Here is a 14,201-nt window from a genome sequence, read left to right as displayed (position 1 = left end):
TCAAGATCCAAGTTGGCTGCAGGGCTGCAGCAAGTCATAACTTGATGACAAGAACTACAACATTATTTTGGTACATCTGCATAACATTTCTAAGCTGTGTCCTAAATCCAGGGACTTGTGAAAAGGCTGGATAAAATGGGATCTGTGGAAAAAGTGAGCACCCTAGCAGTTTCCATACTAGCCATAACAAATTCTGGGGGAACAGTGCCCAGGACCATTGTGGCAGGGGGGGGCAATGGAGAAAAAAATATGGTTCCTGGCCTTAGAAACCATAAAAACGAAGGGACTTTACGCTCCTCTGCTGTCTCAGCCTAAACCAGAAAAAAACTCTTATTAGCACACTGAAAGGCTTTATTAGTCTGTTATTGTTCTAACTCTGACGCCACTTAACAGCAGCCTCCATGACATCAGGGACCTTATTACTCTGTCCCACTATACTGTGGTTTAAACAACCTTGGGCCTGAAGAAGACATGTGTTGTATAAAAATGATATGTGCTTATGGTACTTACTTAGTTTATGACATAAAAATACCACCTGTCATCTTTTGTAATGATCCAGGCATTACAAAAAGGTTGTCTGTTATTTTTATGTTATTTTAGAGATAACAAGTTAAAACCATAAGTAAAATAAATGTCTCATTAGGAATTGAGCTGTTTAAGATATGGCCAGCGAATGAATAATAAAACTGATGATGGACCGGCAACCTGTCCAGGGTGTACCCTGCCTCTCGCCTGCTAATTACTGGAATAGGCTTCAGCCTCCCTGTGACCTTGAATTAGACTAAGCAGTATAGAAAATAAATGAATGAATGAATAAGTAAACAATATTAATCAGTCCATGTTCAGCAGTTCTCCCAATAATTCCCAAAGGAAGAGCTGCAAATAGGGAAGAGTAACCCAAATTAATTAGAGCAAACTTCTTTATTTAAATTTTTACCGTTTTTACGCTAATAATAAAGTATTTAAGGACAATTGTAATATTAAGTAATGATTAATCGTATGTATTAGTTATAAAAAAAAAAAGCAAAACAGAAAATAAGTATAAACAGGTTGTTTATCTTAGCAAGAAAAAAGAGTAATACAGTTTATTCACTGACACTGATGAAATCTTCATCTGTATGGTAGCTTAACTCTATTTAACTTGCACCTTAGTATACAAATGCCTATGTTTCAACACCCTTTAGCCCCTTGCATTCCCACTAACCTCACAGTTTCAGTTCAGTTTTGCTCTATGGCTTAATGTTTAACTAGCGCAGGTGCTATTTGATGTTTCAGCCCAACAAGAAGGTTGAAACAAACACTGAATGGACTTGTCTTGTTAATAAACCAGTGGAAACTAATATGCTAATATGTGACATTTTTTAATTAACATATTCAGATATTTTACAGAACCAGTCTAAAATATGCATAAGTTGGATAAAAGCTATGTTTATGCCCTGCAAAATGTAATATTAAAATATTATTATGCTAAACTTAACAAAACCAACAGCACAACAAAGAATCAGGCTGCTGCTAAGGTAGCTAAAAATAATTCCCCTGAGAAATGCATTATTGCATCAAAGCTATTATAATGGCTGCCTTCTCACATCCCACCAGGGTGTACTTCTGAGGGTATAACAAAATATATTGTATAATTAAAATCACACTGCAGCCGCTAACTTTGCTTAGCTTCCTTGCTGACCGTGTGACATTAGGAGCTATTTCAGTGATAAAGGGAATAAATCTTTGTCCTTCATGAGTCCAACACAACTTATGTATTTTACTCCATTTATCCATCCAGTAGGATACGTGTTGACCTGTGCTTTACCCAAATAGAACACATATTTCTACTGGGCAGCCTTCTGAGCAGCTTGTTGCTCTTGGTGAGCGAGTGGAAGGTTTGAAAGTGCCAGCTTTCACGATGAAACGTCCCCAGTTTATATGGCTGTGTTACTTGTTGAGGTATCCTGTCCTGACACACAAAACTTGAGATGAAGCACAAAACATTTCTACCAAGCCGTGTGTAGTAGTTGTGTGTATTTCTGTGGTTTTGAATCACAGCAACCACAAATTACATCTGGCTACTGTTCAGGAGTGTTTAGCCTGAATGTAAACGACTGCAGTATATGACAATAAACAGAGAAATGTGTGCATGCGTATCCCTTTACTGCTACTAGCTGCAGTGGAACATGCAGACGTGCGTGGTTATCTGTCTGTTTGGGTGGAAAACACAGCAGCTTTTCCTCTTACCTTTGTATGAAAGCTTCATGCGTGGTGATGCGGTCGATGAGGAGGAAGACGAAGAGGAAGACGAAGATGAAGAGGACGTGCGGGCCATTGTGTTGGAGGAGGCGTGGGCGGCAGCCATCCCCAGCAGTAGCAGAGAGCTGCAGGTGACCATCATGGCCACCATCATCATCATCATGGTCATCATCTTGGCACTCTTAAAATGAATCTTTTTACGTTCAAAAACTGAGACAAAAAGACTTTTGGTGGCTGCGTGTTGGCGTTGAAGTATGCTGTATTGAAATGGGTCTAACCTTGCTCTCTTTCTTGCTAAAGAACCAGTTCACCTGCCTTTGAGTGAAAACAGATGAATCTTTTAGTTCATGTTTCTTCCAGCTTTCCTTTTCTGCTTTTAATCAACGTAATCTTGAAAATATTCTCCTTTTTTTTACTAAAGAGTTCTCCTCATGTGTCCACAGCTCTTCTCATGAAGGACAATGCAGTTCACTTCTCACATCCAAGATGGGAGATGAGCATCACACATGGACACGAAGGCCTAAAAATAGAGACAAAGAGAGAGAAGATTTAGAGATATGCACTTCTTGTGCCAGGGATGCCCCTGTGCACACACACACACACACACACACACACACACACACAATCTGAGGTATATTTAGCCAGAGTCAGATTGATGCCCCTGCCAGGCTGTGTTAATGCCAGCTTCCATTATGGCAGCATCACTATAATCTCTTCACATTACAGGGAGACTCAGGGACGTCATCCAAAATACACACACATGCACACACTGACCATAGTGATGAAGACAGCATGTGTGTGATAGAGATATGCTGAGTCCAGTGCCAAGCCAAGCACAACCTCTCGTTGTCTCTGACACTGCCAACTCACCCCCACCCCACCCCACAAACACACACACACACACACACACACACACACTCATATTGCTTTCACACTGCTACACTGTCAGATCTCCATTACCGATGACCAAGTCATCACTGACATAGACGGATAAATGGATGACTGCATCAGTACGCTTGCAAGACAGTCGAGTTGCTTTTGGCTTCAGTAATGAGACTTTAGCATCTTGATTAATTTACACACCAAGAGCTACGAGAGCAAAGTGAAATGGCAGCTTGTTCAGAGTTTCTACTTGCTGTATTTAATGTGACGGCTTTGTTCATTGTCTTCAGCGAACCCTGCGAATAACTTAACGCCGAGGTGGTTTGCATACCACAACTTAGACCTAAAGCAGGAACAAGGTAGCTGGTTTGTAAATTTACTCAATGTTGTGCTTTGGAAAGCACGCATGGGATGCACACACACACGCACACACACACACCTCTCTTTCAGTACTTTGGACTCTGCGGTCAGCTAGAACAATAAAGGCTTTCACTGGAAAGAATCAGCTTTATTATATTGCACCTCACAGTTGGCTAGTAACAGACAGACAGTCCCCCCCCCCTCTTTTTCATTCTTACTCCTACAGCCCCTCCTAACAATCCTAACAATTACCTCTATCACTGCCATTCATCTGTTACTTGCTACAAAAATCCCTCCTGCGACTTGGCCTTGAAATCAGCACTTTAATAATCCTCTGCTGTATACAGCAGGGAGGTGTTTCTGTCAGTGACCGAGGCCATTTCAGAATTAAAATAATAACAGTACCTTTTAATGAAAGAAAAAAAAAAGGAAAAAGCTGTTAATGCTAAAATGCAGCAGTGGTAGCTGATTCTCCACTGATCCCTTCAGTCAGTGTGTAAAACACGACTTCATTACAAACTTGCGTTCAGTTAAAGTTTAGACATTATTTTAATAATTTACCCAAGATAATCTGTCTCCATCTTTTATGACTTCCAAATTGCCATGTGAATCTCTGTCTGCAATGCAAACAAAAAGCATCATTCATCCACTTTAGAAGCTGGAGACAGGTTTATTTTATTATGTTATGTATAAAGTCCCTGCAATGTCACAATATCAAATTAGATTTTCTCCCATAGTAAACTCTGTTTCATAATCAACATTCTTATTTACAATACACTTTTAAAAGCTCTGGTGCCCAAAGGGTTAATCCTAACATGCCTATGATTATTTTAGATAAACCTTTCCATTTAGACTTTAACCTCTAAAACACACCAGGTTAGTTTAGCCCATTTAGCTCACTGAGCCCATTATTGCAGATTATTGGGACAAAATTTAAAGAATCTGATTATTTCCAAAGATTTGAACAACCGCATCTCTTGGGCTTTTCTGTAGTCATAAAATAATAAGTTTATTAATTTGTTGAACCTTCCAGAAATCATCTAGAAACTCAGCTTTTTTTGTGATCTATAATGCTTAAATATTGTAAAGGAAGGAAGATATGTGTGTTTAGAAAATCAGTTCATTATCATTTCATTCATTCAACAGAGAAATCAGCGATGCACAAACATTGCATACTTCTGAACAAGGCAAACCGAATAAAATCTAGATTTTCATCATTATCTCCACATCAACTCTCCTGAAAACATACTGAGTGAAAATAAATCCTCCCTGTCTCTTCATCTTTTTGCTTCTGATGCAGTTCCCACAATTCTGATTGAAGTCTGACATATGACTTTAAAGCTCCCATATTAATACCAAAATATAGAGACATTTGAGTTACACACATGCGCACACACCAACACACAAACGCTGACCCATCAAGGCTGTTGGCATGGAGTTTTATGAATAATGGAGCTATTGAAGCTTGGAGACAGGAGAGCTCTCATAAGCTCATGGCTGCCAGGCCACAACACAACAGGACAGCAATGAATGTGAACATAAACTCCTTCATACCCTGCAGTATGTCAACACAGAAGAGTGGACAAAAGTGTACATGCAAGGCCTGGCCCGAACACAAGCTCCCATCTCCTGTTTCAGAATCTGAAAAAGACCCGGGGGACTTTTATAGGCATGACATGTCAGGTTTGTTGCACAAAAAAACCCCAGCAAATTCTCCCAGTCACCACCAATGAAGTGACAACATGGATAATAAACTGTGTTGGTGTGTGAAACAGGCTGTGTCTGTGTGTGGTCAGTGTTCTGCACTGAGCTGCAAAGATGCTGCAGTGTGTCAAGGAGAAGGACGTCAGCACTCTCGTCAGCTGCAGCTCTGTGACACACAAACAGAAACATGCTCACACACGAGCTTGCACAATTCACGTCACAGTTCCTGGGAGCGACAGGGGCATCAGTGAGGCCCTCACACTCCTGTCGGCTACTATAAAACGAACGACTGGTCCCATTGTCGCTCTGAGGCTCCTCGAGCTGTCTGTGTGTGTGTGTGTAGGTTGCAATGTCTGAGCGTGTCTTCTATAACTACCATCATGAGTTGAAGGGACCATTATTGCCCCTTTGCACATCCTCATCTAATTGCAGAGCCCAGAGCAGGGACACACAGTTGAATATTTGTATACAACGAAGCGGGGTCCTTATATTCTCATCTACAAACTCCTCCCCGTCAGCGCTTAGATCTGTAAACACACATTCATGCTCACAAACACACAACTTCTTGGATTTTCCATAATGCATCGTAATAGATAAAAAAAAAAAAAAAAAGCCAGTGGGCCTGCTGACACTTGCATTCAGTTCAGCTTCAATAGACAGGGAGCAGCAGCACGCCAAGAGGGAATGGATTAAAAATAAAGACAGAGACAGAGATACGCGGGGGGACATGGGGCCAAGCTGTCCTGTCAAAAAGCAGCCTAAATAGAGACACACAGACAAAGAAGCCTGCCTCCCGGGTGAGACGAGCCCACAAGTGAGGTTAGAGTGCCACGGTACTGCATGCAGAAATGAATGAATGAATATCAGAAGTTTAACCTTCACAAACTTCCACTATTACAGGCCGGGCCTCTGATGAAGAGTGGGAGTGGGAGACACTAATGGTAAATAGAAAATCGGGTGAAAATGCAAGACTAAGAGAGTTGAGGGGAGGAAAGAAGGTTTAAGGTAAAAAGGAATTTAAAAGGAGAAGAAGGAGAAATATTATGAGAGGGTATTAACGTGCAATAGCCTAAATAAATAATTAGGAAATTGCAAATGTAAGGTGGGAAAGTTGATTTACTAAAGCTGTATAAAAATGTGAATAAAGGATATAGAACGTGAGAAATAGTTGGACATATGATAAGAGGTACGGGATTGAAAAGACGGATAAAAACAAAAGGAACAAGTGAGAGCATAAGCAGAGGGACCCTCTGAAAGCACAAGATGTAGACATTTAAGCACTTAAACCCTGCAGCAAGCCTGCATGCATCCAGTCCCACGAAAAGAATGGCAATTCAAAAGAAGGCGGTAGGGATGGAGGACAAAATGAGTGAGGCGAGAGGTGATGGAGAGAAAGGAGCCAATTGTTTTGCCTGCGGAGAGAAAAGAGTTTCCCTGGCTTGTGACCAGCAAGTATAAGCCCCACTGCAACAGAGAAATGAAAGGCGGGAGGGATGGGTGGCAGAGGAGAAAGAATGAGATGGAGAGAGTGAGGCGGAGGGAAGCTCTGAGCTTTACAGAGCAAAATGACTGAAACAGCAGGTAACTGGTGGCTTTTGCTCTGCACTGATTGGCGGGAGGTGGTGGGAGGCTGACGCGAGGGCTGCAGGAGGGTGGGAGCTATGGCAAATAGCTGGGTATTAAAGTGGTAAATAAAAAATGGAGAGTGTGGCGAATATGCAAGGTGGACCTAAAATATGAGAACGCAGAAAGATTCTGAAAGAGAGGAATTACAGCAGATAGCTAGTAACTGGTACAAAAAAAAAGTGCCCACTACAAAATGTCTAAAGTTTCCAGTTTTGGTACAATATGACTGCAATGACTGCAGTTGACCAGCTGAACAGTTGAATTACAGACAAGTTTAATGTCACCGACTCTTTTACTTTCTGAAAGATACGTGAAAGGGGCAAGAGAAGGTCCCGTTGGTGCAGATTTTAGTTCCTTCGCAAGATGTTTCACAAGCACAAAATCATCCATAGGTGAGAAAAGTTTTCTTATGTCTCTTAAGTATTAAATAAAATTCAATAAAAGTGCTTCAAATCAAAGGTATATCAAAAAGCAGGGACTAGTTTGTGATGAAATCAATTTGATTTGAGCTTTTAATGCTGTGTTCGCACTGGTGCGCTGGGTCTGATGACTTATACAGTCGCCAGGTTACTGTTAAAGAAGGTTTTGCTGTTCTGCATGTATCTGTGATAGCTAAAGGTAGCCAAAGAGAAAGTATCCATGGATTAAATGCTGTGTCTTCACATGCACTGTAGTGCAGCTTAAGAAGGCATGGAAAAAGTTGGACGTGACTTTGCTACATTCCCACCTCAGCTCCACGCTATTTGAAGCTCTGTTGCTTTTTGACTCAGCCCAGGGATTCAACGCAGGGAGCCTTCATAGCAGGTGAAGCAAGTGAAGCAGGAAAGCATGGCTGCACGTCAACATGCTGACTTTTCCAAGCAATCTCTCTTGGATGGCAGGAGAAAGCAGCAAGCATGTAAAAAGTGAGAATTTTGAACTGTTTTGGCATTCTTTATTTGAGGCAATACAATGTTTAGCTGCGAGGATCAGTGGAGTGAAGAGTGCTGATAAGAACAGACCACCAATGTTGAGAAAAACAAGCAGTTCAGTGAAGTTTAGTATTATTATTATGATGGAAATGACCCACAGCTTTTATTTGAAAATTACAGATTTGAAAGCGTGATGGGGGTGAGAGTAAAAGCTGGGCTGAAGCAGGTAGCTGCACTGATTTACACAAATGTTAAAAGCTCAGTCATATGAGGGTTCCGATGGGAATTTCAAAGCAGGCTCTGTATCCAAAGTGTAGAAGTACAGTCTTGTTCTTTTAGAAGAGACTTGAGGCGACAGTACAGGAGTGCATTAAAGTTTCACACACAACATGCAAAGTAAAGCAGCAAAGGGCCAAAGTGAAAACCCGTCTTATGGGATTTAAGCTGAAACAAAGTGAAACAGAAAAAGCAAAACAATTGGAAGCAAAGACCCTGGCTGATCTGAAAGAGACCCTCTGAATGAAGGAGCCGGGGAGGCTGCAGCGTTCTGCTGGCTTCTGGTTCCGAGCCATCTGGCCCAGCATCGTGAGGGGAAAGTTTCCCACCCTGCAAACTTGCGGCCAGCATTTGTTCATTTTGGATGAATTATTCCCAGTATCTTAAGTGCAAATGGGAAAAAGAGAAATTCCGACTTGAGGAGATGGGATCAGTTCAGCTGCTGTGTCTGCTGCACAGGCTGTGTTTCTTTTCAAGTTTGAAGTGATACAAGTCTTCCTCATTATGAGACATATTCTCTTCCCTTGTCCTGCTTTCATATTGGATTGGGTTGGTTTTATGGTGGATAAATTTGTGTAGGATGGGGAAGTAAATGTATTAAAATTCTGCTGGACTGTAAAATCTTCTTCCTGTAATTATACAGTTTAAATCTGTTACCCAGAACAATAAAGTCAGAAAATAGAGACAATGAAGGAGCCACGATGGTGAGGGCAGCCTGCTGGTCACTGGTTGCCGGCCATTTGGCTGTGTTTAAACCAAAAGCAGCAGTGAGTCAGGACCTTACAGAGCTCCATCTAGTCTCCTGACTGGATCTGCTCCAATATGCGCTCAGAGGAAAGACAACTCACTCCCTTAGATAAAACAACAGAGCCAATTTCAAGCCAGTTCTCTGAAGAAAACCCCCAGAGGTTATCAGCATGACTTGTGAAAAATATATATATATTGGTTCATAATGGCTAAGGAGGAATAGTGGAGTGTCTCAGGTTCAAGTTACAAGCAGGGCAGGATGAGCAGAAGTTAAGCTAAACGGCTTCAGTTGTTACTGTTCCTGTTTGCATTTACCATCTGTAATTATATTGTATCAATACTCAGCATAAAATCATTCATGAAAACACATTAGGGGTGTGAAGTGATCCAGAACCACTGCCAGAACCAGTTAAACTCACCTTCCTGTTCGTAGAGGGGAACCAAAAATCAGAAGAGTTCGGACCATGCCAGGATGGGATCAGCATCCACCTGAGCCCAACTTTCCTCGATCATTTTGGCCAGTTTTCATTGTTACAGCAGTAAACATGCCCAAATGAAGGAAAACTGTTAACTGCATGCACAGCTACACAAACACACCTTGCTATGTGTTTCCTGAACACCCATCCTCTGGGTTTAAACTGTCTGGATTCTGTGAAAAACAAACAAACTTGACACTCAGGTAGTGATGATTTTTGATAATTTCACCGTCCAGAAAAAAAAGATAAATAAATTAGCAAGGCATACAGGAATTCCTTTAAGAATCTGAAAAATAAAATGCAAGTAATTCCGGTGATGGGAATGCTGCCTGGAGGGCAAAAAGAGCAGCAGCAGAGTCCCAGTTTGCTTTTTTAAAAAAAAAAGTCCAATAAGCAGCTGGCGTGGAAGTTAAAAAGCAGCGCAGTGAGATCCAAGTATTCCCCGTCTGCAGTCAGGTCCACTGATGAACGGCTGCACTTCAGCTCCACTTAGAAAAACACACAGTCCTGCGCATACACATAAAACTCTTCTTAACACACACACGCCAGGAGTTAAAGCACACACACAGGAGTTTTCACAGGAGCTGAGTCGAGCAGAAACGCTTAGAGGGAGAGCAGCCTGAAAGAATGGACTTAATTCAAGAGGGGAGAAAAGGGAAGGAGGGAGAGAGGGAAGTAGGGAGGGGTTGAAAAGGTGGGAGGTAAAAGGAGGGGCACTGGAAAGCGTGTTGTTCTCTGTATTTGTATAAATGCTACTGTTTATATGTGTTGGTACCTGGATCAAACTGTTCCTTGCTTGCTGTCTGTTACTTTGACCAACAGCTTCAATGCAGCTCTGGTCAAAGCATTAAACTCGATGTGAGAAGAGGAGACTCCCTCCCTGATACACTCTAGTGAGTCAGACTGCAGCCACTGTTAAAACGCTACGTTCACTGCACTGCTTTATCCCAATTATGAGCCCAGCATTGGAAAATCTTCCAGAAACACACATTCGTTAGTTTCCATGTGGTTTTCCATTGTTTAAGACTCTTCTGCTGTTCCTTAAATCATGTCATTTTATCGTGGCCTCTGCAATGCCTTCATGGCAAGAAACTGGAAAAATTGTGTGGAAATCCATTTATTTACTTGCCCTTTTTTGCTTTTTCAAAGAATTTTTCTAAAATCCACTTTCTATTTGCATAGAAGTTCATGACTTGATGGAGCACTGCAGCTTTTTAAAAACAAATTGCTCTCTACATGAACACCCCGCTAACTGATTTTGTGTGACATTACTACCATGGTTTGGCCAGAGCCACCACAAAGCTTGACTTTTAATATTAACAGATAAATGCCACACAGCTCTCATCACTCAGGGCTTGAAACTTGGCTGCGATGGTGTAAGGCGTGACTTAACTTCTTCTGACTGGCTCATGACGGGCCTTAAAGGACTCTGTATATTGATGGATTTAGATAACAGAGTCATTTGGATAAAAATCACTGTAAACATACAGAGAGAAAAAGAGATTTCCAGATACATAAGAATGGCTTATGTTGACACATCAGCTGATAAGCCACAGTGTGCCCTGTAGGAGGGTAATTGGCATACATTTGTAACATATGAGGGTTTACATCATCCTGTGCACATATCAGAGTTGAAGTAAGGGTCAGCTATTCAAGATGCTCAGCTTTTTGAACACACATATGTATGACTGGTACAGAAGGGGAATTAAAGTTTGTTAAACAGCTTTTAAATATGATACCAAGACATCAGATTATGCTTTTCATGTCATTTAGTACCACACTATAATTAGAAGGAAAATCAGTTTTCAGCTTCAGATTTTAAGCTGAAGCATTGTTGAGTTGCTGCTTTACTTTGCAGTGGTTGTTGGGAAAAAGAACAAACAAAGTCATGATTGAAAGAGAGAAGCAATAAAGTTTTTTAAATGTATTTTTTACAAACAGGGGTTTGGCTCTGTACTTCTCCAAACTGGCAGGAATAAGTTGATGCACAAAGTTTTGAGGACTGACGCGTTCTGGAGACTCCCGTTTCTAACGGTGTGCATGAAGGCCATCATGTTTGCCACTAATGTTTTGACCAGGATGTCAGTCAAATAACAGATAGCATGTTCTTTAATAAAGCCTTGTTTTGGGTAACTAAGCTAAAGGAAAGGATAAATGTCAAATGTTTTTCCTTTTGTAAACATCACATATCAAAAACACAACAGACAGAGAGACTACAGTGAAATGTAAACAATAGGTTATATCTCTCTAGCAATGCCTTCAAAAATGTGCTCGGATACATCACAATCCTTTCCAAAAACAACCATTTTTACCCTGATTGCTCATTGTTACTATGTCCTATGAGGGGTTCCTTGTCTTGTTTTTCCATTCAGTATACGTGGTATTTTTTGCTCATCAGTTAGTGCAATTATCATTAAAAAATGTTTTCATGAGGGGAAAAACATCCACTCAATGTGTCCAACAAATCCTCCAACAAAACCCCTTCTTTCTACTGTCCATTTAAGAGCTCAGTACATCTGAAACACTATTTCACACAGTTATTTTTCAATAACCAAACTGTAGTCATTAACAAAGTTCCAGGCACAATATGTGGAGCAGCACTCCTGCAGTACACTTATGATCTTGGTAAAAATGTTACAATTACCACAATATTGTGTTGTACGTCTGTTTCTTTCTTTGGTTTCCATTCCAGTAGCAGGTGTCACACTGCGCCCGGCAACCTCAGCTCATACATCACAAAACCTACTCTCAAGTTTCACATTAGGGGTTCCACTAAAATAAAGGTGTGTGTTGTCTGCACGTTTGCTGGCATTTTTCACACAAAGCTCACTTATCTTCAGTGTCTTAAACACTTTCATGCACTTAGGCTTGTTCACAATTAAAGTTAGATGTAAGTCTCAGCCCTCTGCCCATCCCCCGCTGACATGTCTGTCATAAACCAGTCTGATGTCTCTACAGGCTGCAGATGAGCTCTGTGATGCTGACAAAAGCTTTTGTCACAAGCAAAGCCTCTGTGCTATAGAAACCGATGAGGGCTCAATGTCCTAATAGCCTCCTACTGAATCTTCATTTTATTGCAAGTCACTGAACCGTGATGATCTTTACATTGTGGCGGGTTGATCATCAGACCAGTGTCTCCACAAAGGCGTCTTCCCTGTGGTCATATTGTCTGTTTATTAATTAGCTTAAGTCGTCCAAACTTTTAAGAATGATAGTGAATATTACAATAAGTGCTTCTAACTGCAGACATTAAACCTCTTGTCACAGCAGATAAACTGGGCCGGCTGAGCTGATTTTTAAAAACGATAGTGGGACTTTGTTGCATTTTGTCATATGCTTCACGTTGCATAATCAGATGGGCAAATGTGCTTACAGGGAAGCTGTAAGTACTCTACTTATCTTTAATTTCTATTTATGCAAGTATAAAAAGATCTTTGTTAGCTGTGGTGATGCCATTTAGCTTTTTTTTTTTTTTTTTTTTTTTTTTTCCCAGATTTCCGGTTCATACTTTACTGTTTCATAAAACAATTCTCAAACAAAAATTCCAATAGTCCGGATAATGCCAGACATATCATCCGAGACATGATGAAACCTACTGCCTATTTAACAAATACAAAACATCCACTAATTTAAAATAAACTGTAAACTGAGCTGCAAAAATAAGCTTTTTATTAAACTAAAAGGTTTACCAAACCAGTAAGTATGTCACCCGACCTGCTGAAAAGAAAACATGCTTCATAATTTCCCTCAGGCAATTAATAAAGTATTTTTCATTTCATTTTAACATTACTCTGATTACTTTTGTGGAAAGCAAAATATATTATCTAAAGCATGTTACCTAGCCAATAAAGCCTTGAGCGTCTGGCACGGTTAGTGACATTTTGTGATGTGGTTGTGAATCTACTGGTAATGCCATATTGTTTAATTACTATCAAACTATATTTTTTTTCAGAAGTCTAAGTAAGTACTTTATTTCCAAATTCTTGGCACAATAAAATGGTTATTCAAAAGTATAACAAGAGCGTAGACCAGTTTCCAGCAGGATTTAAAGTAGGTTTTCTCAGATGAATGTAATGTTTTTTACAACAAATGGCTGCTTTGCCTATCAACTTTAGACACATGTTGACTGAAAATGTTGACAGTGAGGAAAAAAGTCAGTTGTGCATCTTTTTTTTAAAAAAAGAAAAGAAAGAAAACATTAAATACGTAAAAAATAAAAATAAAAAAAAAATAGGTGTATCAAGAACAAAGATGTTGCATGCAATTGCTCCAGGCAGTTTTCATTTTAAACTTGCAAAATGTTATTTGATCCGGATTTTGTTGTGTCAGTTTTGAATACAGAAAGTACACCCTTGGTCTTACAGAGATTCCTGAGCTGGTACTGTGGCAGCCATGTAATGCCGATGGTAGCATGGGAAATGTATCCATGATAAAATGTACTCCATAGTGTTTTTATGGGTAACCATGATGTTTTCCTGGTTATCACACACCACACGTTAGCTTTTACACATAACGCGTTCCCTTGTTACAAATGTAATAAAGTCACAATGAACGCCAGAAGTTAAAATCAAGTAAATGAAAATAAAAACAAAAGAAAGGAACTGAAATGCAGAAGTGTGATGGCTAGTCTGGATTATGCGTTGAAACCTACTACAAACCGCCTCCCCGTCTTAACAACTCTTTAATAAATGCACAGGACCAGATATTTCCTGTTTCCTGCCACTGTTCAATGTTGGCAAAGCCACTGCCTCACACACCTCTTCAGAAGGAAAAATGCCATTCTGCAGCAATTTTCTTCACATCAGAAAGTGATGCCAAAGGAACTTCCTGTACATTAAAACTGGCACAAACAGCTTTTGACCAAGAGGTAGTTTGATGGGGTTTAGAAATAAAAATGTTAAATGGCAACGCATTTTCCTGGAAACTGGGTTGATATAACAAAAATCCCTGCTCTAATTATTGTGTCAGTCCTCCAGAA

At 40.3% G+C, this 14,201-nt stretch overlaps 1 protein-coding gene across 2 annotated transcripts in view; it reads right to left on the bottom strand.

Moving 5' to 3' along the window:
* Positions 1-14,201, bottom strand: part of sema3b (sema domain, immunoglobulin domain (Ig), short basic domain, secreted, (semaphorin) 3B) — a 76,432-nt gene that overhangs the window by 23,022 nt on the left and 39,209 nt on the right. For both annotated transcript variants that reach the window (XM_079238805.1, XM_079238806.1), the window contains exon 2: positions 2,230-2,761. In XM_079238805.1, the coding sequence (XP_079094931.1) occupies positions 2,230-2,413 (184 nt within the window). In that variant the 5' untranslated portion in view covers positions 2,414-2,761. The remainder of the gene's footprint in view (positions 1-2,229; positions 2,762-14,201) is intronic.

Source organism: Telmatherina bonti (genome assembly GCF_933228915.1).
Source record: "Telmatherina bonti genome assembly, chromosome: 4".
In the NCBI taxonomy this organism is placed as follows: domain Eukaryota; kingdom Metazoa; phylum Chordata; class Actinopteri; order Atheriniformes; family Telmatherinidae; genus Telmatherina; species Telmatherina bonti.
This window is presented reverse-complemented; position numbering and strand designations above follow the sequence as displayed.